This window comes from Musca vetustissima, unplaced genomic scaffold (genome assembly GCF_032173495.1).
Source record: "Musca vetustissima isolate MV318-11 ecotype Yass unplaced genomic scaffold, APGP_CSIRO_Mvet_v1 utg19218, whole genome shotgun sequence".
In the NCBI taxonomy this organism is placed as follows: domain Eukaryota; kingdom Metazoa; phylum Arthropoda; class Insecta; order Diptera; family Muscidae; genus Musca; species Musca vetustissima.
Window position 1 is genome coordinate 136,277 of NW_026874573.1, and position 25,282 is coordinate 161,558.

At 37.4% G+C, this 25,282-nt stretch overlaps 1 protein-coding gene across 1 annotated transcript in view; it reads left to right on the top strand.

Annotated features, from left to right (window-relative positions):
• The window catches only part of LOC133334593 (chloride channel protein 2), a 48,999-nt gene extending 27,708 nt beyond the window's left edge, over positions 1 to 21,291 (top strand). The window contains exons 2-10 of the mRNA XM_061542911.1: positions 7,524 to 7,631; positions 9,822 to 9,987; positions 10,049 to 10,177; positions 14,266 to 14,399; positions 14,527 to 14,683; positions 14,752 to 14,962; positions 19,523 to 19,624; positions 19,824 to 20,058; positions 20,119 to 21,291. Of these exons, the coding sequence (XP_061398895.1) occupies positions 7,524 to 7,631; positions 9,822 to 9,987; positions 10,049 to 10,177; positions 14,266 to 14,399; positions 14,527 to 14,683; positions 14,752 to 14,962; positions 19,523 to 19,624; positions 19,824 to 20,058; positions 20,119 to 21,291 (2,415 nt within the window). The remainder of the gene's footprint in view (positions 1 to 7,523; positions 7,632 to 9,821; positions 9,988 to 10,048; positions 10,178 to 14,265; positions 14,400 to 14,526; positions 14,684 to 14,751; positions 14,963 to 19,522; positions 19,625 to 19,823; positions 20,059 to 20,118) is intronic.
• Positions 21,292 to 25,282: the final 3,991 nt, after the last annotated feature.

The following is a 25,282-nucleotide window of genomic DNA, read 5'->3' on the forward strand; positions in this document are numbered from 1 at the left end:
GCTGAAATTCGGTACTTTGAATTCTTATTGGGTAGCAAATCTTTGTACTAAAAATTATAAATATAGGTCAATTTTTTCGGGTAGCCCCCATATAAGTGTACCCCCCAATATTCGGTATTTTAGGGATCTTGAGCGCGGTTTTCAACCGAATTCGCTGAAATTTGGTACATGGGGTTCTTATTGGGTACCAAATTTCCCCTCTAAAAATTATAAATATAGGTCCACTTTTTCTGTTAGCCCCCATATAAGGGTACCTCCCAATTTCCAGTTTTTTGGGGGTTTTGACCGGATTTTTTCACCTAATTGACTGTAATTTAGTAATTTGAGTTCTTATTGGGTAGCAAATCTCTTCACAAAAAATTATAAATATAGGTCAATTTTTTCGGGTAGCCCCCATATAAGGGTACCCCCGATTTTCGATATTTTGAGGTTCTTGAGCGCGTTTTTCAACCGAATTCGCTGAAATTTGGTAATTTGTAGTCGTATATGGTAACAAATCTCCCCACCAAAAATTATTAATATTCACCGCTTTTTAGGGGTAGTCCCCATATAACCCCCTTTTTTATATTAAAATAGTTTACTGATTTGTTCCGTGTGTTGCGGTTGGTTAGTCGTTACGGGGAATAGTCAATTTTTACCCTACAAAGACTATTTAGCCATCTGTTGTAAGCATTCCGCCTTCTAAAGATATTGTGATAAAAAAAAACTCAAACATGATGATAATGAAATATATCGGCAGACATTTAGGCATATCCTCAATATCGTGATACCTCCTGAAGGAAAGAATTGAGATAAACAATTAAAATATTTGGTTCAAAATTGGCATATACCGGTCATTAATTAGGCATAGCCCTCATATGATGATATCCCCAAATATTCACTATTTCCTACACTATGTAATCAATATTGGTCCCTCTTTAGGCATAGCCTCATATAACTTTGTAATCTAAATTACAGTAGTTTGAGGATTTCATACTCTACAATGCGTTATAAATATCAGTCCACTTTTTGGATCATACAGATTTTAGGAAAAATCCCCATTAAAAATTGCCGAAGTTTGTATTTAATGTACATAATGGTTTACATAAATCGGTATTATCGGTATGTGCCCACTTTTTGGTATGTTCCCTATATTTTCATTGCATGTATCTGTCAGTATAACTATGGTGGAGGGTATCCAAAGTTCGGCCCGGCCGAACTTAACGCTTTTTCACTTGTTGGTTTTGTATTGGTGATGGAAAGTCATGGCAGGTGAACGCTTGATGGGATGTGGGTTGGAATGAATGTTTAATATGAGGAAACTTTTCTCACAACTGCGATTTGAAACAATTTAAAATGAAAATGTTTAGGTCATAAAATCTTAGTTTTCATTTATAGGACTCTTTCTGTATACGAGCTGAATAACTCATTTGATGCAATTGCGCTACCTTCTTCATCATTTCAAATGCTTCATCCGAATTAGAGTCACATATCTAGTAATGAAAAAAAATTAATTTTTCTTCAAGGTATAAATTGTAGTAAATATTCATTATAGGTCATACTTAATGGTTCAGACTATTAAAAATTACCATGTGCAATACCTACACATTATATCGAGCTTGCCTCTATTTTCTAAGATAGTAAAGGAATCGGGAGTCTTACATTGTTCAAATTATCATATCGCACATTCCAGACCCTTTTCAAATATTATCGTAGAGAAATATGCTTAGCCCTATATGTCTCAATACAAATTATTTCTATCCAAGCAAAGAAAGAATTCCGCAAGTATTCGTGTTTACCCGTTTTTTCTTTTTTATACCCTTCACCACACTGTGGTACAGGGTATTATGTCTTTGTGCATATGTTTGTAACAGGCAAAAATAATCGAGATAGACCCATGGTTCCTTTTGAGAATATGCATAGAATCACTTTCTAAGTCGATTTATGCATGTCCGTCCGTCCGTCTGTCTGTCTGTCTGTCCATGTTAAATTGTAAACAAAGTACAGGTCGCATTTATGATCCGAATTGGATGAAATTTGGCATAGGTCACTTATTCGGCCCAAGGACGAACCCTATTGAAATTGGGAAAAATCGGTTCGGATTTAGATATAGCTCCCATATATATATATATTTAACCGATTTAATGTAAACGGTCCCTATATATCTTTCGATTTGCACGAAATTTGGTACAGGCTAGTCATTTAGGCCTATAATGATGTCTGCCAATTTTCGTGAAAATCGATCCAGATTTAGATATAGCTCCCATATAGAGTTTCGTCCGATTTCATGTAAATGGTGCCCTAAAGTCCCTATATATCTTTCGATTTGCACGAAATTTGGTATAACGTACTGAATTGAGCCTAGAATGATGTCTGCCAAGTTTCGAGAAAATCGGTCCAGATTTTGATATAGCTCCCATATATAGTTTCGTCCGATTACATGTAAATGGTGCACCAAAGTCCCTATATATCCTTCGATTTGCACGAAATTTGGCATAACGTACTTAACTGAGCCCAGAATGATGTCTGCCAAGTTTCATGAAAATCGGTCCTGATTTAGATATATCTCCCATATATAGTTTCGTCCGATTTCATGTAAATGGTGCCCCAAAGTCCCTATATATCTTTTGATTTGCACGAAATTTGGTACAGCCTAATCATTTAGGTCTAGAATGATGTCTGCCAAGTTTCGTGAAAATAGGTCAAGATTTACATATAGCTCCCATATATAGTTTCGTCCGATTTCATGTAAATGGTGCACCAAAGTCCCTATATATCCTTCGATTTGCACGAAATTTGGCATAACGTACTGAATTGAGCCTAGAGTGATGTCTGCCATGTTTCGAGTAAATCAGTCCAGATTTCTATATAGCTCCCACATATAGTTTCGTCCGATTTCATGTAAATGGTGCACCAAAGTCCCTATATATCCTTCGATTTGCACGAAATTTGGCATAACGTACTGAATTGAGCCTAGAGTGATGTCTGCCATGTTTCGAGTAAATCAGTCCAGATTTCTATATAGCTCCCACATATAGTTTCGTCCGATTTCATGTAAATGGTGCATCAAAGTCCCTATATATCTTTCGTTTTGCACAAAATTTGGCATAACGTACTGAATTGAGCCTAGAGTGATATCTGCGTTGTTTCGTGAAAATCGGTCCAGATTTAGATATAGCTCCCTTTTATTATAGATTGATTTTAAGTAATTGACGCACCAAGAACCAATAGGAACAATACGTTCTGAAATTAGTGTAACCTATCCTGTGACAAGTTTGTTTGAAATCGCTTAATATTTGGATAGAGCTTCCATATATATTTTCGCCCGATTTCAAGTAAATTGGGCATCAAACTCCTCATGTTAGTCAGTTTGACGCCAAATTTTGCACAACATACAAAATTGAGTATAGAATTATGTAGTTGCGTTTTCTAGAAGTACAGACATAGCCCAACGGATGACCCATTTATATTTGTTTGAAGTCGATTTACATACTTTATGGATAGATCTACGTAGATTCATATTTAGATAAATTTCACATATTTTATTTCATCCAATTTCATGCTAATAGTCCTGTTTAATATACCCATAGTGGTGAAGGGTATCATATAGTCGGCCCCGTCCGACTTTACTACTTTCCTTACTGGTTTTTTTTTTTTTTTTTTGTTTTGCGGGTGTGGTTGTGTAAGATCATTTGTTTCTGAAATCTCACCTATTCGAAAAAAATGCATTTTTCCTATATTTTCCAATATTTTTGCCTTGTGTCTCAATTTTTTCCTTCAGGAAGTATAATTATATGGGTGAGATGCCTAAATGCTGACCGATATATTTCATTATCGTCAGGTTCGACTTTTTTTTACCACGATTTCCTTAGAAAGCGGAATGATTACAACCGGTGGCTAAATCGTCTTAGAATTCGTCTTAGGGTAAAACTGACAATTTCGAGTAACGATTATCTTCTATACTATGGTAGAATACGCCTATATGGGGACAACCACTACACACAGAACTAATCAGCTAACTATTTTAATATAACTATTTTAATCCGAACTACCCATTTATATTAATCATTTTTGGTAGGAAGATTTCTTACTATATGCGACTACAAAATACCAAATTCCAGCGAATTCGGTTGAAAAACGCGCCCAAGAATCCCAAATTAACGAAAATTGAGGGTGTCTTATATGGGGGCTACCCGAAAAAAGGGGCCTATATTTATATATAAATTTGGTACCCAATAAGAACCCATTGTACCAAATTTAAGCGGTTTAAAAACGCGCTAAAACCCCCCAAAATACCGTAAATGGGGTGTACCGTTATATGGAGGCTACCAGTAAAAGTGGACCGATATTTATAATTTTTAGTGGTGACATTTGGTACCCAATGTACCAAATTTCAGTTGAAAAAAGTCGGTTGAAAAGCGTGCTCAAGAACCCCAAAATATGGGGGCTATGCCTAAACGTGGACCGATATAGCCCATCTTCGAACTTGCATCTCGAACCTGCCTGCAGACAAAAGACGACTCTATGTAAAATTTTGGCGATCTATCTCAATTCCTTCAGAAGATAGCGTGATTATAACAGATGGACGGACAATGCTAGATCGTGTTAGAATTTTACCCTGATGAAGAATATATACTTTACAGGGTCGGAAATTAATATTTCAATGAGTTACAAACGGAATGACAAAATTAATATACCCTCCATACTAAGGTGGAGCGTAAAAAAACAATGGGTTACCTGTTCCTACTGAATTTTCTCTTGACATCGATGTCCTCTTCGTAGAAGAAAATTGTTTTTTCTATGATTTTCTCCATTTTCTATCGAAGAAATTCCACAGTTCATTAAGGTCTCAAACTTTACCACCAAGAATACAAAGACGTAAAGGTATCAATTTTGTATTTATACAAAAAAAAAAATCAGACTCTTCGCATCCCATAAATAAAATCCATACCCATTATATCTTTTTTTTCTAGAATTAAATTGGATCTCGCAGAATCTATTTTTTTATATAAAGAGAATTTAAGGGTTTTAATTGATTAACTTAATCCCAGAGTTTTCATTACAAATTCTAACATCTCAAAATAGTTAAAATTTTTGGAAAATGAGAATTTAGATAATTATCCCAAATCTTTCTATACCCTTCACCACACTGTGGTACAGGGTATTATGTCTTTGTGCATATGTTTGTAACAGGCAAAAGGAAACGAGATAGACACATGGTTCCTTTTGAGAATATGCATAGAATCACTTTCTAAGTCCATTTATGCATGTCCGTCCGTCTGTCTGTCTGTCTGTGCATGTTAAATTGTAAACAAAGTACAGGTCGCATTTATGATCCGAATTGGATGAAATTTGGCATAGGTCACTTATTCGGCCCAAGGACGAACCCTATTGAAATTGGGAAAAATCGGTTCAGATTTAGATATAGCTCCCATATATATATTTAACCGATTTAATGTAAACAGTCCCTATATATCTTTCGATTTGCACGAAATTTGGTACAGCCTAATCATTTAGGTCTAGAATTATGTCTGCCAAGTTTCGTGAAAATCGGTCCAGATTTAGATATAGCTTCCATATATAGTTTCGTCCGATTTCATGTAAATGGTGCACCAAAGTCCCTATATATCTTTCGATTTGCACGAAATTTGGCATAACGTACTGAATTAAGCCTAGAGAGATGTCTGCCAAGTTTCGAGAAAATCGGTCCAGATTTAGATATAGCTCCCATATATAGTTTCGTCCAATTTCATGTAAATGGTGCACCAAAGTCGCTATATATCTTTCGATTTGCACGAAATTTGGCATAACGTACTGAATTAGGTCCAGAATGATGTGTGTTAAATTTCGTGAAAATAGGTTCAGATTTAGATATAGCTCCCATATATATTTTCGTCCGATTTTATGTAAATGGTGCAACAATGTCCCTATATATCCTTCGATTTGCACGAAATTTCGCATAGCATACTGAACTAAGTCTAGAACGATGTGTGTTAAATTTCGTGAAAATCGGTTCAGATTTAGATATAGCTCCCATATATATTTTCGTCCGATTTTGGATTTATAAGTAAATTTGGATTTATAAGTAAATAAAGAACTCAAAATGTGGCCGAATGCAAAAACCGTACTGAAATAAGTGTAACCTATATTTCGATATAGGTTGCAGAATGACATGTTTAATTTCATGTTAATGGTTCTTCAATAATGCGACGTCTGTTAGGATTCATCTGTTTAATATACCCACAGTGGTGAAGGGTATCATATAGTCGGCCCCGTCCGACTTTACTACTTTCCTTACTGTTTTTTTTTTTTTTTTTTTTTTTTGAAAAATCTACTTTTTATTTATGAAAAATTTCCCAAAGTATCGATCAATATAAACTGTGAAACTGAAGTCCGATAACATATTTATACTTCGAGGAATTATTCTTGGGAATAGAAATATTTCCCTAGAAGACGTATCCTTTTAATTTTTTCCTAGGCCCTAGTGAATTGTAGATTTCCATATTTCTGAAAATCATTCCTTTTTTAGTGGTAAAATCTCTAGTGATTTCTTTTCAACACTCATGTTTCTATTCAAATTATTCAAATCAAATTATAGGTTTGTGTGGCTTCCTAAGTCTGCAATGCCACAAAATAATGGTTATAGACCTAGTATACCTACCGTCATATCTCGATTATCTAAGTCGATTCGTTCATCTGTCCATTACAATTTGTAAACAATGCACAGGAGCAATTTTTACGAAATTGTATATCTTTTCTTCTATGGGGATCTATGTGTTCCGATATTGTTTAGTATTCCCATTTCTACACTAGAGGTCACAAATATCATACTAATTGTTACGAAATTTTATCGAAGACGGCATCTATAGAATTTGGTGGCGATCAAATGATATTTAGGTCAAATTTTTTGTGTCCGATTTTCTAGTCGCTCTAGAAGCCACGAATCAAATGGACCAAAACTCTTGTGAGAAAAGTAACAAATTTTGTGTATTATGGTATGGAATACATGATCCGGAAAAGTTTTCAATGTGTGCATTTTATTTTCCTTCTAATAACGTTTCAAATTTTGAAGTTTAACCTGACGTCGAACTTTTTTTCTTTAGATTAATATCTCTCCGGCCATAAGGTCTAATATTTCAAAAGCAACTAGTTCCTGAATTCCTTCTAATTTTTATTATAAAATATTTGGGTCTTAGCTTTATATAAAGAACATCTTGTTTGCTAAGTTTATAATTTTTCATAAAAAAAATCTGTAAGATATTTAGTTTACAATTTTTTATACGAAGAACATTGTAGTCTCTAAAGTTTCACATTTTTCTTTTATCTATTAAAAAATATCGATTCATTTGCAAATATTCTGCATTTTATTCCCCAAACAAAAATCATGCTCCAGCAAATTCTACATTTTAAACATGGGTGCGTATAACTACTATCAATGGATTATTATCAATCATACGATCCAATATCCCAAAACAATTTCTTTATTTACAAACAATATTAATTCCAAATTCTCTTCTTCTTCTTCTTCTCTTCATTTCCTTTAGATGTATGGTCGCTATACCAAAGATTTAGGAGAATTTGCCAAAGATGAAGCCAGAAAACTCAAGCTACTGCAGAAACGACGAAAGTTGGAGGACAAACAGAGGAATAAGGTAAGTTTGCAGAACAGATTCAAAAGAAAAAAAAAGAATTGACAGCAAAATAATTCTTTGTAAATTTACAACAAAATACACCCAACTAATATGCATGAGCAAACATGCTGCTTAACAACAACTAATTACAATATGAGAAACATATTTTTAAGGTAAACCAATGAAACCTTCTAATTAACATTCCTAGAACCTCAACCTCACAAAAAAAAAAGAATGGCAGCTAAACAAAGTAGAAATAAGAATCACAAAAAAGACATTGAAATTTGTATTTTGTGACGTAGTTGTTGTAATTTTAGATTTGTTTTTAAATTTTGTTGTAGTTGCTTTTGTTAAAATTTAGTTTAAAAACATTGTGCCAAAAATTTTAAGTGGTTTTCCCGACCATTTAATTTTAAACTGAAACGCGTTGATATTCTAAAAATAATTTTTGAAAATCATATCGATCATTTATTGGCATAGACGAAGCACAGTGAATCTCCATAGAAAAAAAATCGACTCAGTTACTGAGGTATTTTTTTCTACAGAAAAAAAAAATCGACATAAGCCTCCGAAGTATTTTTTCTATAGAACAAAATCAACCTCAGTTCCTGAGTTGTTATTTTATGTATAGAAAAAAATCCGACCTCAGTTCCTGAGGGGCTATTTTTTTTCTAAAGAAAAAATTCGACATCGGTTTCCTGAGTTGCTATTTTTTTTCTATAGAAAAAAAAATAGCAACTCAGGAACTGAGTCCGACTCAGTTTCTGATCTATTTTTTCTATATAGAAAAAAAATCGACCTCAGTTTGTGAGGGAATTTTTTTATAGAAAAAAATCCGACCTCAGTTCCTTAGGTGCTATTTTTTTCTATAGAAAAAAATTCGACCTCAGTTCCTGAGGTGCTATTTTTTTCTATAGAAAAAAATCCAACCTCATTTCTTGAGGTGTACTTTTTTTTATAGAAAACAATCCGACCTCAGTACCTGAGGTGCTATTTTTTCTATAGAAAAAAATTCGACCTCAGTTTCTGAGGTGCTATTTTTTTCTATAGAAAAAAATTCGACCTCAGTTTCTGAGGTGCTATTTTTCTATAGAAAAAAATTCGACCTCAGTTTCTGAGGTGCTATTTTTTTCTATAGAAAAAAATTCGACCTCAGTTTCTGAGGTGCTATTTTTTTCTATAGAAAAAAATTCGACCTCAGTTTCTGAGGTGCTATTTTTTTCTATAGAAAAAAATTCGACCTCGGTTTCTGAGGTGTACTTTTTTGCTATAGAAAAAAATCCGACCTCAGTTCCTGAGGCGTACTTTTTTCCTATAGAAAAAAATCCGACCTCAGTTCCTAAGGTGTACTTTTTTCTATAGAAAAAAAATCCGACCTCAGTTCCTAAGGTGTACTTTTTTCTATCGAAAAAAATCCGACCTCAGTTCCTTAGGTGCTATTTTTTTCTATAGGAAAAAATCCGACCTCAGTTTCTGAGGTGTACTTTTTTCTATAGAAAAAAATCCGACCTCAGTTTCTGAGGTGCTATTTTTTTCTATAGAAAAAAATCCAACCTCAGTTCCTGAGGTGCTATTTTTTTCTATAGAAAAAAATCCAACCTCAGTTCCTGAGGTGCTATTTTTTTCTATAGAAAAAAATTCGACCTCAGTTTCTGAGGTGTACTTTTTTCCTATAGAAAAAAAAATCCGACCTCAGTTTCTGAGATGTTCTTTTTTCCTATAGAAAAAAAATCCGACCTCAGTTCTTGAGGTGTACTTTTTTCCTATAGAAAAAAAATCCGACCTCAGTTTCTGAGGTGTACTTTTTTCCTATAGAAAAAAATCTGACCTCAGTTTCTGAGGTGTTCTTTTTTCCTATAGAAAAAAAATCCGACCTCAGTTTCTGAGGTGTAAAACTTCGACCTCAGTTCCTGCTTTTTTTCTATAGAAAAAAAATTCGACCTCAATTCCTGTGGTGCTATTTTTTTTCTATAGAAAAAATTCGACCTCAGTTCCTGAAGTCTACTTTTTCTATAGAAAAGAATCCAACCTCAGTTTCTGTGCAAAAAAATTCAACCACATGAATCACTGTGCCTCCCTTAAATTGCATTGCCTTTTCGAGTACCCTCCCCTCTTAACTCCCCCATTCTCCCTCTTAAATTAGAACCCATGTACCCCTACTCTACCAAAACAAATTGATTATAAAGCAGCAGTCCTGGGAAATATTTACAGGAACTCCTAGGAAAACGTGAGTCACGTGCATTTAAAGTCTCATCATGGATATGGAAACACACATTTGCCCGCCTTGGCGAAGATTGGGTATTTTTAGCCCTGCTGGGTATTATAATGGCCCTACTATCCTATATTATGGACAAGGGTATATCGATATGTACAAATGGTAAGTTTTACAGGCATTTTTAATTTTCTTCTTCCTTCTCATTTGGATTATTTTGTTTTAGCTCGCGTTTGGTTATATCGAGATCTAACATCTCAACCGATTGCCCAGTATTTTGCCTGGGTCTCATTACCCGTTTGTTTGATTCTCTTCTCGGCGGGTTTTGTACATCTGATAGCACCGCAGAGTATAGGTAAGGTTTTTTTGTTGGATAAATTTAATTTTTATGTTTTATGCTTTGGAACATTCACAACTCGAACCACCATTGTCCCGAACAGATAACATCGGTTTATGGGGACATAGACGAGTTATAGAAAATTTTACTTATATGTGCTTATAACAACCTACATTTTGAACCCCTGAAACATTTTTTATAATATACTCACCTACTTCTTCAAAAAATATTTCTCTCATCTAAATTTATTAAAACCATGTTCCACTGTTGTATATGAAAATCAATAACATTCTCTAATCTGCCAACATTTCATTAAAGTACAGCTAAGTAAATATTTAATTCGCAGTATAAAAATCCATTCAGTAGTCAACCAATTTTATTTTCAAAATTATATCCAAATTTAATTTTAAATATTGTAATTTTTTGAAATTAAAGTAAATATTCATAAAATTGTCAATTTTTTTTATGATTTCTTATAATTTTTTTATTTTTTCATAAAACTTTGCAATTTTTATCATAAATTGTTGTAATTCTTTATTCAATTTTTATTTTCAAAACCATTTTTTTCAAAATTTTTATTATAAGATCTTGTAAATTTTTTTACTTACTTACTTTACTTTAATGGTTTGTTGCTCACACACACATAAATTATTGTAATTTTTACTAACACTATTGAAAGAACTGAATGAAATTCTCTCCCACTAACAAACCTCTGTGACTCAGAGTTGCCATAAATGAATAATTCGAAGATCCCTCTAATAGAAAAAATGCATGACGTGTTCTGATACTAACAAAAGTGACAAAATGTGGAATAGACAATACCTTTATTACTTACTTAGCTGACTTGTTACAGAACGGTTGTTCCATAAGCCGAGCTTACAAAAGATTTCCAAGCGCGTCGGTCTTGTGCGCATCTCCTCCAATTTGAAAGACCACGTTCCAAGATGTTGTCTTCTACTTGATCTTTCCACCTAGCCATCAGTAGGCTGCCTTTTGAGCTGGGGCATTCTCATTCGTTCGCACAACATGGCCTAGCCACCGTAATCGCTGCAGCTCAATACGATTGACTATGTCGATGTCGGCGTACAAATTATAAAGCTCGTGGTTACCAGTCCATAATATATGGGCTTACTTACTTACTTAGCTGGCTTATGACAGAACGGTTGTTCCATAAGCCGAACTTAAAAAAGATTTCCAGGTGCGTCGGTCTTGTGCGCATCTCATCCAATTTGAAAGACAATTTTCCGAGATGTTGTCTTCTACTTGATCTTTCCATCGGATTCGTGGCCTTCCCCTTCTGCTGGCTTTTATATGCTTTTTTGAGCTGAGACAAGCGCGTCGGTCTTGTGCGCATCTCCTCCAATTTGAAAGACCACGTTCCAAGATGTTGTCTTCTACTTGATCTTTCCACCTAGCCATCAGTAGGCTGCCTTTTGAGCTGGGGCATTCTCATTCGTTCGCACAACATGGCCTAGCCACCGTAATCGCTGCAGCTCAATACGATTGACTATGTCGATGTCGGCGTACAAATTATAAAGCTCGTGGTTACCAGTCCATAATATATGGGCTTACTTACTTACTTAGCTGGCTTATGACAGAACGATTGTTCCATAAGCCGAACTTAAAAAAGATTTCCAGGTGCGTCGGTCTTGTGCGCATCTCATCCAATTTGAAAGACAATTTTCCGAGATGTTGTCTTCTACTTGATCTTTCCATCGGATTCGTGGCCTTCCCCTTCTGCTGGCTTTTATATGCTTTTTTGAGCTGAGACATCTTAATCCATTCAAGATGGCCTAGCCAACGTTGTCGCTGCAGCTCGATCCGCCTGACTATGTCAATGTCCGAGAATATATGGTATAGCTCATGACTCATTCGACGGCGATATTCAGCATCGACGCAAATCGGCCCATAGATCATCCGTAGAATTTTTCTCTCAAACCCTCCAAGAGCTGTCTCATCTACTTGTGCAAGTACCCATGCTTCAGATCCATACAACAGCACGGGTAATATCAGCGTCTTGTAGAGTGTGAGTTTGGTCTGGCGGGAGGTGGCCTTGTTTCTAAACTGTTTATTTAGACCATAATAACATTTGTTGGCCATCACTATCCTTCTCCGAATTTCAAAACTCATGTCATTAGTTTTATTTATGGCGGTACCAAGGCATATAAAATACTTAACTACCTCGAAGCTGTACTTCTTAAATTCTATCTTTGGTCCGAGGTCCTTTTCCAGCAGGATGTTAAAAAGATCACACGACAAAGTGTCACCCTGCCAGAATCCTCGTTCAGTATTGAAGGTTTCCGAGAGGTCCTTTCCTACTTTAACTGCTGACATTGTACCAGTTAAAGTTATCCTGCATTCCAAGTGCAAATTCTCAGGTCGTGGTTCTTTATACGTTTGCGGGGGTCGTCAACATTAGGGGGATTTGGTTTGTTCCCCTACGCCACGTTGACGCTCGTCCAGCTGTTTCAGCATATACATAGATATTCCGTCAGGGCCCAACGTCAGGGACAAACTGTCGGCTAAAATAACTGGCGCATCTCTTTGGGTCAGTCTCAGTTGCATCGTTAAATGTTACTGAGGTCCTATCATCCTTCTTGCCAGGGTTCGAGAGCGACGTAACCCTTGCCCACAGTTTACTTACACCGGTACCGATGTTGCAATTCTTTTGGTGCTCCAACCATCTATTCCGCTTTTGCTCCGCTGACTTATCTGCTGCCTCCAACATAATTTCCCTGATCCCTGATGACTTATCTGCTGACCTCCAACAAAATTTCCCTGATCCTGGGATCTGCTAGGTTAGATCGTCGGAGCTCATCACGCTCATTTGCAAGACAAACTGCTTCTACTTGGAAGTTAAGATCTAGCGACGACTCTAATGTATGGTTCACTAAAGTCAGGCTCAAGTGATATAGGCCCAACCTCCACATCTGGTGCGATCCTTCCTCAGAACTTTGTAACCATCACAACGCTGTAGGCTACAATTTTCATTGAGATTGGTTACCTGCACCGCCGCGGCCAAGTTCATGAAGTCCACAATATCGTATATTTTTCTTCGAAGACTGTTGCAATTAAATTGCAGAAACAATGCACTATCAGGAGTAGGGACAGCAACGTGCGGTGTTAAATGCTGCATATTGGGTTGCTGTTGAGGAGACTGTGGTGGAGTTCCGTAATCCGACGAAAAAGATGACGAAGACTCGCTGTAGTCTAGCAACCGGGCTAACTCGGAACAATTCCTAAAGTTCACACACTCCCTGCACCCATTACATTTTACCGACCTGTGGTGAATGATGTTCTGGCAAATCGAACAAAAACACGGTCCGGAGTTTTGTTCGATCCCGGCACGGCCCAAAGGAATCCGGAACAAGTATTTCGCATATGTTGCTCCCAAAGCAGAAAACATATATAACTGGGGTGGCAGCCGATGGCCGAGTGGTATTGAGCTACTTGTATGGCTCTCTCTGTCGCTAGTCGGGAAAACAAATTTTTCAGTTCCCAAGGAATGGTTATGGTAGCTTAGGAGTGGAGCCTGCGGCTTAATTTGACTCAACGCTGGGAAATTTCCCCGGTCCGAACATAAGTGTGTAATACAGATTGATAGCCTGTCAACTGACGAACTGGTTCAAAATAAATATTCTGCAAAAGGAACGAACGGTACCAGGTTCTATTCTTTCGGTACTAAATTCGATCTTCCCGTTCATTGACCGAATTCGTCGAAATATACGATTGAACTTAATAGAAGTATGAAACTAAATGAATGAATGAACAAGTTTTAAGTCTAGGAGCGAACCGAGGTTGACCATATCAAAAAGGTTTATTAGGTCACGAGGTATATTTTGTCATTTAAAAAAACTTCTATTTCAATTAAAAACCTAGGCCTAAAAACGAGCTATAACTGAGATTCGAGCCAAAAACAGATAAACGTAATCGATTTAGAATCCAAAATTGGTCAAAAACTTAAGTCACATTTAAAATTATCTATCATCCCCTCTGTCTTTCCACCCTACTAACTAACCTAAAATTAATTTTGAACTTTTTCAATTATAAAAAAATTGTATTAAACCCACCACAACAAACAATATATTATCCCCTATATCTTTAAGGTTCCGGTATACCCGAAATGAAAACCATTCTACGAGGGGTGGCCCTAAAAGAATATTTAACCTTTAAGACATTAGTGGCCAAAATTGTTGGTTTAACGGCAACTTTGGGCAGTGGTATGCCATTAGGAAAGGAAGTAAGTATTAAAATTGTCAAAATACAACAAAGCGCACAAACGAACGACAGGGTTGCCAACATCACTTTTTAATTTTCTCTATTTTTATTTCGTTTCATTATCCGAATCCGCATCTGTATCCCTCTAGGGTCCATTCGTACATATAGCAAGTATTGTAGCACAATTATTAAGTAAGCTAGTAACATCATTCCAAGGTATCTATGAAAATGAGTCCCGCAATTCGGAAATGTTGGCCGCTGCCTGTGCAGTGGGTGTGGGTGCGTGTTTTGCGGCGCCAGTTGGCGGTAAGTATACGAACTTTTCTGTTTTAATTAAAATTATGAAATTTCATGTTCGCTCTTCGTTCCTGCAGGTGTATTATTTAGTATAGAAGTAACAACAACGTATTTTGCGGTGCGTAACTATTGGCGTGGCTTTTTTGCGGCCGTTTGTGGTGCTACAGTGTTTCGTCTATTGGCCGTATGGTTCCAGAATGCCGATACTGTGCGGGCTGTGTTCTTAACAAATTTCACTACGGAATTTCCATTTGATCCTCAGGAATTATTTGTGTTTGCCTTGATGGGGTAAGTTTAAAGGATACACAACTTTTTAGATATTCAGCAAGGCTGCATAAAAAAATTCTTATAAAAATCTCTATTCCAATGGGCTAAATAATTAAAATAAATAATAAATGTGAGATTTTCTATAGTATTCACTATTCAGATGGGCTGTATAGCATATTTCATCTAGAAAACTCTATTCAGCCTGGCTGAATATGATATTTCCTACAGAAAACTCTATTCAGACCGGCTGAATATGATATTTCCTATAGAAAACTTTATTCAGCCTGGCTGAATGTGAGATTTCCTACAGAAAACGCTATTCAGCCTGGCTGAATAAGAGATTTCCTACAGAGAACGCTATTCAGCCTGGCTGAATAAGAGATTTCCTACAGAAAACGCTATTCAGCATGGCTGAATGGGAGATTTCCTACAGAAAACGCTATTCAGCCTGGCTGAATAAGAGATTTCCTACAGAAAACTCTATTCAGCCTGGCTGAACATGAGATTTCCTATAGAAAACTCTATTCAGCCAGGCTGAATATGAGATTTCCTAGGCTGCATATCAGATTTCTATTCAGCTAGGCTGAATATTATATTTCTTACAAAAATCTTTATACAGCTAAGCTGAATATGAGATTTCTTACAGAAAACTCTATTCAGCTGGGCTGAATATGAGATTTCTTATAGAAAACTCTATTCAGCTAGGCTGAATATGATATTTCCTATAGAAAACTTTATTCAGCCTGGCTGAATGTGAGATTTCCTACAGAAAACGCTATTCAGCCTGGCTGAATAAGAGATTTCCTACAGAGAACGCTATTCAGCCTGGCTGAATAAGAGATTTCCTACAGAAAACGCTATTCAGCATGGCTGAATGGGAGATTTCCTACAGAAAACGCTATTCAGCCTGGCTGAATAAGAGATTTCCTACAGAAAACTCTATTCAGCCTGGCTGAACATGAGATTTCCTATAGAAAACTCTATTCAGCCAGGCTGAATATGAGATTTCCTAGGCTGCATATCAGATTTCTATTCAGCTAGGCTGAATATTATATTTCTTACAAAAATCTTTATACAGCTAAGCTGAATATGAGATTTCTTACAGAAAACTCTATTCAGCTGGGCTGAATATGAGATTTCTTACAGAAAACTCTATTCAGCTGGGCTGAATATGAGATTTCTTATAGAAAACTCTATTCAGCTAGGCTGAATATGATATTTCCTATAGAAAACTTTATTCAGCCTGGCTGAATGTGAGATTTCCTACAGAAAACGCTATTCAGCCTGGCTGAATAAGAGATTTCCTACAGAGAACGCTTTTCAGCCTGGCTGAATAAGAGATTTCCTACAGAAAACGCTATTCAGCATGGCTGAATGGGAGATTTCCTACAGAAAACGCTATTCAGCCTGGCTGAATAAGAGATTTCCTACAGAAAACTCTATTCAGCCTGGCTGAACATGAGATTTCCTATAGAAAACTCTATTCAGCCAGGCTGAATATGAGATTTCCTAGGCTGCATATCAGATTTCTATTCAGCTAGGCTGAATATTATATTTCTTACAAAAATCTTTATACAGCTAAGCTGAATATGAGATTTCTTACAGAAAACTCTATTCAGCTGGGCTGAATATGAGATTTCTTACAGAAAACTCTATTCAGCTGGGCTGAATATGAGATTTCTTATAGAAAACTCTATTCAGCTAGGCTGAATATGAGATTTCTTATAGAAAACTCTATTCAGCTAGGCAGAATATGAGATTTCCTATAGAAAACTCTATTCATCCTGGCTGAATATGAGATCTCCTATAGAAGACACTATTCTGCCTGGCTGAATATGAGATTTCCTATAGAAGACACTATTCAGCCAGGCTGAATATGAGATTTCCTATAGAAAACTCTATTCAGCCAGGCTGAATATGAGATTTCCTATAGAAAACTCTATTCAGCCAGGCTGAATATGAGATTTCCTATAGAAAACTCTATTCAGCCAGGCTGAATATGAGATTTCCTATACAAGACACTATTCAGCCTGGCTGAATATGAGATTTCCTATAGAAGACACTATTCAGCCAGGCTGGATATGAGATTTCCTATAGAAAACTCTATTCAGCCAGGCTGAATATGAGATTTCCTACAGAGAACGCTATTCAGCCTGGCTGAATAAGAGATTTCCTACAGAAAACGCTATTCAGCATGGCTGAATGGGAGATTTCCTACAGAAAACGCTATTCAGCCTGGCTGAACATGAGATTTCCTATAGAAAACTCTATTCAGCCAGGCTGAATATGAGATTTCCTATAGAAAACTCTATTCAGCCAGGCTGAATATGAGATTTCCTATAGAAAACTTTATTCAGCCTGGCTGAATGTAAGATTTCCTACAGAAAACGCTATTCAGCCTGGCTGAATGTAAGATTTCCTACAGAAAACGCTATTCAGCCTGGCTGAATATGAGATTTCCTATAGAAGACACTATTCAGCCAGGCTGAATATGAGATTTCCTATAGAAAACTCTATTCAGCCAGGCTGAATATGAGATTTCCTATAGAAAACTCTATTCAGCCAGGCTGAATATGAGATTTCCTATAGAAAACTCTATTCAGCCAGGCTGAATATGAGATTTCCTATAGAAAACTCTATTCAGCCAGGCTGAATATGAGATTTCCTATAGAAAACTTTATTCAGCCTGGCTGAATGTGAGATTTCCTACAGAAAACGCTATTCAGCCTGGCTGAATAAGAGATTCCCTACAGAAAACGCTATTCAGCCTGGCTGAATAAGAGATTTCCTACAGAGAACGCTATTCAGCATGGCTGAACATGAGATTTCCTATAGAAAACTCTATTCAGCCAGGCTGAATATGAGATTTCCTAGGCTGCATATCAGATTTCTATTCAGCTAGGCTGAATATTATATTTCTTACAAAAATCTTTATACAGCTAAGCTGAATATGAGATTTCTTACAGAAAACTCTATTCAGCTAGGCTGAATATGAGATTTCTTATAGAAAACTCTATTCAGCTAGGCTGAATATGAGATTTCTTATAGAAAACTCTATTCAGCTAGGCAGAATATGAGATTTCCTATAGAAAACTCTATTCTGCTTGGCTGAATATGAGATTTCCTATAGAAGACACTATTCAGCCAGGCTGAATATGAGATTTCCTATAGAAGACACTATTCAGCCAGGCTGAATATGAGATTTCCTATAGAAAACTCTTTTCAGCCAGGCTGAATATGAGATTTCCTATAGAAAACTCTATTCAGCCAGGCTGAATATGAGATTTCCTATAGAAAACTTTATTCAGCCTGGCTGAATGTGAGATTTCCTACAGAAAACGCTATTCAGCCTGGCTGAATAAGAGATTCCCTACAGAAAACGCTATTCAGCATGGCTGAATGGGAGATTTCCTACAGAAAACGCTATTCAGCCTGGCTGAATAAGAGATTTCCGACAGAAAACTCTATTCAGCCTGGCTGAACATGAGATTTCCTATAGAAAACTCTATTCAGCCAGGCTGAATATGAGATTTCCTAGGCTGCATATCAGATTTCTATTCAGCTAGGCTGAATATTATATTTCTTACAAAAATCTTTATACAGCTAAGCTGAATATGATATTTCTTACAGAAAACTCTATTCAGCTAGGCTGAATATGAGATTTCTTATAGAAACTCTATTCAGCTAGGCTGAATATGAGATTTCTTATAGAAAACTCTATTCAGCTAGGCAGAATATGAGATTTCCTATAGAAAACTCTATTCATCCTGGCTTAATATGAGATCTCCTATAGAAGACACTATTCTGCCTGGCTGAATATGAGATTTCCTATAGAAGACACTATTCAGCCAGGCTGAATATGAGATTTCCTATAGAAAACTCTATTCAGCCAGGCTGAATATGAGATTTCCTATAGAAAACTCTATTCAGCCAGGCTGAATATGAGATTTCCTATAGAGAACTCTATTCAGCCAGGCTGAATATGAGATTTCCTATAGAAAACTCTATTCAGCCAGGCTGAATATGAGATTTCCTATAGAAAACTCTATTCAGCCAGGCTGAATATGAGATTTCCTATAGAAAACTCTATTCAGCCAGGCTGAATATGAGATTTCCTATAGAGAACTCTATTCAGCCAGGCTGAATATGAGATTTCCTATAGAAAACTCTATTCAGCCAGGCTGAATATGAGATTTCCTATAGAAAACTCTATTCAGCCAGGCTGAATATGAGATTTCCTATAGAAAACTCTATTCAGCCAGGCTGAATATGAGATTTCTTATAGAAAACTCTATTCAGCCAGACTGAATATGAGATTTCCTATAGAAAACTCTATTCAGCCAGGCTGAATATGAGATTTCCTATAGAAAACTCTATTCAGCCAGGCTGAATATGTGATTTCTTATAGAAAATTCTATTCAGTTCGGCAGAATATGAAATTTCTTATAGAAATCTCTATTCAGCTCGGCTGAATATGAGATTTCTTACAGAGAACACTATTCAGACAAGCTTTAAATCTGTTTGATAAAAACCAACCCCACCGAACTGTTCTAACATATTTTATTTTCTTTTGTATTTTAGGGTAGTTTGCGGTCTTGGTGGTGCTGCTTATGTCTGGGTACATCGAAGATACGTCCTGTTTATGCGCTCGAATAAGAAAATGAACAAGTTCCTCCAAAAGAAGTAAGTATCTACACCGCGGAGATTTTTTAAAATTTATTTTAATAGGGTCCTTCCGTAGGCATGGGTTTTTAAAATTATTTTATTTGGGGCGTGGTTTTTATTAACATATTTTTCCACATCCTTCCAGAGGTGTGGATTTATAAAAATATTTTTCTATAAAAAATCAGTACTGACTTCTTCATTTGCTTTTTCTTTCCAGTCGCTTTTTGTATCCTGGCTTCTTGGCTTTGTTGGTATCGACGATTTCCTTCCCCTTGGGCACGGGCCAGTTTATTGCCGGTGAATTGGGTACCCATGAACAGGTCACCCAGCTGTTTAGTAACTTTACCTGGTCACGCGATGATTTGACCGTGGAACAGGCCGCCATTGTTACCCATTGGGTGACACCCTACACCAATGTATTTATCAATCTGACATGCTATGTTATATTTACGGTAAGTTCTCCGGAATTAAAATCAGAATTTCAAAAATTTAAAAAATTCTTTCTCTTCCAGTTCGTCTTCTCCATTATTGCCTCCACAATACCCGTACCCTCGGGTATCTTCATACCCGTTTTCAAAATTGGTGCCGGTTTGGGCCGTTTGATAGGTGAAAGCATGCATTTGTGGTTCCCCAACGGGGTGCGCTATGGTGGCCGCCTCTCACCCATCAATCCCGGCGGTTATGCTGTTGTAGGTGCTGCCGCATTTTCGGGAGCTGTCACTCACACCGTCTCCGTGGCGGTGATTGTCTTCGAAATGACTGGCCAGATTACGCATGTGGTGCCGGTGATGATAGCTGTACTGATTGCCAATGCGATAGCAGCCCTACTCCAGCCCTCTATGTATGATAGTATTATACTTATCAAGAAGTTGCCATATCTACCCGATCTGTTGCCCTCAAGTTCGGGTATGTATAGCATCTATGTGGAGGACTTTATGGTACGCGATGTCAAATACATTTGGCAAGGCATCACCTATCAGCGTCTCAAAGAAGTACTGAAGAGTAATAAGACTCTGCGTTCCCTGCCGCTGGTCGATAGTCCCGAAAATATGATCCTGCTCGGGTCGGTACAGCGTTACGAACTGATCAAAATGATTGAGAAACACATCGGCCGTGAGAAGCGTATGGAAGTGGCCCAGAAATGGAAAAAAGAAGCCGAAGAGCGGATACGCGAAGAGGAACGTAAAAAGCAAGAAGCCGAACAGCGCATGCGCCGCCCGTCACGTTTCGAAGTTCTGCCCGCTCCCGATATTTTGAGCCTACGTCAAATTGCCAACGATGAAATGTTACCGCCCAAGAAGAAGCAGGAAACCCTCAACAATACCCTCCAGCCTCGCAAATCCATCCTCAAAAAGACAAACTCATTTAATCTTAAAGCCTTTACACCTACCTCATTGAATAGTCCTAGCATAACGCCATATTCCACAATAACCGGTGCCGAACAGCGCATCCGTAATGCGTTCGAGACCATTTTCAAGAAATCTACCACCTTACAAGATGTTCAGCCGAGCGGTGATGGCCAGGAGCCGGGTTCAATATCTGCGGCGGCTAGTACGGGTGATATGACACCGGGTACACCGACTGTCCAGAGGGCGCCCAGTACACCGGGTATCTCGAAAAAAGTTCAATTGGTGAGTGATGAAGTTTTAATTTTTGTTGGTTTGTTTGGCATGGGGTTTGAATAATTGTTATTGTTATTGGTGTTTGTGTCCTAACCTCTATTGTTGTTTTTGTAATTATTTTTTTTGTTGTTGTAATTTTTGTCTCTGCATGGTATTTACGAACAAAAAGAATGCACAAAACAAACCTCAATCTGAGGAGGATGCAAATATGGTAATACATTTTTAAAACTCTTTCACGATTCGAACTGAAGCATGGTCACTAAAATTCGACTCCCCTCTTTCCCAAAAAAAAAAATCCCCTGTGGTCCTACCGCTCCTTTATCCCAGACAGGTAGTCTAAATATACTTATTCCGACTTAGACTTATTGTTGAAAAAACACACCTGTGTTGGGGTGTTGAAAAAATATTTAAAAAAAATCCACGCCTATGGAAGGATCTTGAACAAATATTTAAAAAAAAAAAATCCACGCCTATGGAAGGACCTTGAAAACATATTTTTAAAAAATCCACGCCTATGGAAGGACCTTGAAAACATATTTTTAAAAAATCCACGCCTATGGAAGGACCTTGAAAACATATTTTTAAAAAATCCACGCCTATGGAAGGACCTTGAAAACATATTTTTAAAAAATCCACGCCTATGGAAGGACCTTGAAAACATATTTTTAAAAAATCCACGCCTATGGAAGGACCTTGAAAACATATTTTTAAAAAATCCACGCCTATGGAAGGACCTTGAAAATATATTTTAAAAAAATCCACGCCTATGGAAGGACCTTGAATAAATATTTAAAAAAATCCACGCCTTTGGAAGGACATTGAAAACATATTTTTAAAAAATCAAGTGTTATTTTTAATTTTTATGTAGTGTATTTGTTGTTGATGTAATTCAATGTGGTATGTACAATAGGTTATAGGTAATGTTGTAATTCAAGGGGGTATGTACAATGGGTTGTAATGTTGTAATGGGACCTGCAGTACCAATTTCCGCGACATTCCCTTTGTTTATTGACATACCTTTTTCCCAAGGGGTATGTACAATGTACAATAGGTTATAGGGATTGTAATGTTGTAATTCAAGGGGGGTACGTGCAATTTCTTTTAGGTTTAGTTTTAGGTTAAAATAAATTTTAGGCCAACGAGGGGTGTGCAAAAAAATATATATATAAGGATTTTAACCTTTTTTAATTATTTATATTATTTATGTTTTTAATTACAAGGTAAGTATATGTAATTCAGTAATGTTGTGTAATTGTATGTGTGTATGTGTTTTAACAACTTGGGTGTTTGTTCAATTTATGTTTTTAACAATTTGCGTTTTGTGTGTTTTTAACAATTTGTGTTTTGTGTGTTTTTAACAATATTTGTGTTTTGTATGTTTTTAACAATTTGTGTGTTTTGTATGTTTTTAACAATTTGTGTGTTTTGTATGGTTTTAACAATTTGTGTTTTGTGTGTTTTTAACAATATTTGTGTTTTGTATGTTTTTAACAATTTGTGTGTTTTGTATGTTTTTAACAATTTGTGTTTTTTGAATTTGTGTGGTTTAATTATTGTTTGTATTTTGTCACTGCGGGGAGAACGGACGCTTAGAACACCGGTAAAAGACTAGACTTACTTCGTTGCAACAATCGCTTATAAGCCCTGCTTATGTTTTCCAATATATTGGAAGGCAACGAGAAGTAATGAGAGCAGTTGCTGATGTATGTATGTATATTATGTGTACATATATACACCGTTGCAAACCGCTAACCAGAAAACATACTTTCGGTAAACGGAACAGTGGGGAACAAAAGTTTTCCCTTGATATTTTTTAAAGAATATGGTCCGAGACCATACATTCTCCCCCCCACAGTGACACAGTGTTGAAATCTCCGCTCAAGCTCTTGGCATGTTTTTAATTGGCCCAGATAGCACAAAGCCCACCGCAGTCTCGTAGGCATAGACGTCCCCAAGACCAGTAAATAATCTACCTTCACGCCTTAATGCTGAGTAAGTATCGCCACCAAGCTCAATTTCTATTGGGGTATTGCCTCTGGGGTCCACATCAGCCAGTCGGTTGCTAGGAATATCATGGGCTGGGTCTTCGATAATGGGGTCATCATACGGCCGGTAAGGGAGCTCATTCGTGATGAGAGCATTCACCTTTAAAGCCCACGTATCGTTAGTGTTTCGCCCCATGATTTTAAAGGTTGTGAATCTGCGCTCCTTGTGCAGGAAGGATCTCAAACCAAGTCTTCTAAAGGACGAGTATGATATCCTGGACATCACTGATGCTTGGTTTATTAGGGATCTGAGGGTGGCATACGTCTCCATGCCAGTGCCCATCACACGTACCATAGCCGTAGGTACAAAAACCAAATCCCAGGTAAACTTGGTAATCACATCAAGCATAGGTGGCTGGGGGTCCTCTATCTGTGGGGCATCGTGAAGGAGCGTGTGATGTCGGACGTTACATTTGCGACAGGTTGCGAGGGATGAGCAGTCCGGCGCCAAATGGCTCCTGGCTAAACAATTTCTACAGTAGCTCCGTCTCTCTACAGTCTCGTAACGTTGTTGGGGTGAGAGGCTCAGGAATCTTTGACATGAGCTGATGGCATGGTCCTCTTGGCAAAGACCACAGGCTCGCTGCCAATAGCTGGGATGTTCTTGGCGATCAATTCGATGGGGGCGATACGAAGACCGGCTTCTTGAAGGCTGGTGTTGGCGATTCGGTGAGCGGGATCGTGGTTGGGCTGGTCTTGGGGCTCGGTGGTTAACTTCCATGTTGGGTTCTTCCAAGTAGGCTGCCATATCTGAAAAGAGGGAGAGGCGAGTACCAAGATTTCTGCAAATAAGGGGTCTGACTAGTTAGTCAGAAAATAATTTGACGACTTTTGTTATGGGTCGAGTCACTGTTCCTCCAGTAGTACGGATATCTACCACTCTAACATTGGTGTCTACCCCCTGGTATGTTTTCTCTATTCTTCCCAGTTTCCACTCATTGGGAGGCAGTCGGTCGTCTTTAATGACTATCAAATCTCCTTGTTTTAAATTGTCCTTCTGATATTTCCATTTAGTTCTACGGTGTAATTCCCTAAGATACTCTAACTTCCATCTCTGGCAAAAATTTTGGGAAATAATCTTGAGTCGTTTCCAACGGTTAGCAAAGTTTATATCGCTGTCTGACAAATCAGGTTCAGGTGGAGCAAGAATTGGCGTGCCAATCAAAAAGTGACCCGGTGTTAATGGGGATAGATCGTTAGGGTCCTCACTAGCAGGACTGAGGGGTCTGGAATTCAGGCATGCTTCAATGCGTATTAAAATAGTACAAAGTTCCTCAAAAGTGAAGTTCATTTTCGGAACAGATTTGCGCAAATGAGTTTTAAAGGATTTCACACCTGCCTCCCAGAGGCCGCCCATATGTGGAGCGCCAGGAGGAATGAATTTCCAAGCGAGATTATGTTGCATATTTTGGTGGATAACCGAATTTTGTAATGTTTTTAGAAAATTGAGTCTATCCTTTTTCAAGATTTCTGCGGCTCCAACGAAGTTAGTCCCATTATCCGAGTATATGCATGATGGGCATCCTCGTCGACCAATAAATCGAGAGAATGCTGCTAGGAACGACTGAGTTGATAAATCGCTAGTTGCTTCCAAGTGTATAGCCTTGGTAGCGAAACAAACGAAGACGCACACATATCCTTTGGTGATCAAACAAGCTCTTCCAGTAAAGTTTTTTATGTTGAATGGTCCAGCGAAATCGACCCCTGTTGTGGTAAATGGCCGTGATAACATGGTCCTTTCTGGTGGCAGAGATGCCATTATCTGCTTTTGAGCATGACTTTTGTACAATATACACGGCTTACAGTTGTTGACAACCTTTTTGATCAACGGTTTTAATCTGAATATCCAGAATTCAGACCTCAATATGCGTGTTAGTAACTGGTTTCCACCGTGTAGGGTGACTTTATGTGAAAATTCAACAAGCAACTGAGCCAACTTCGCATTATATGGTAGAATAATAGGATGACGCTCATTGTAGGTTAGTGCCGGCGATTGTACGAGTCTACCA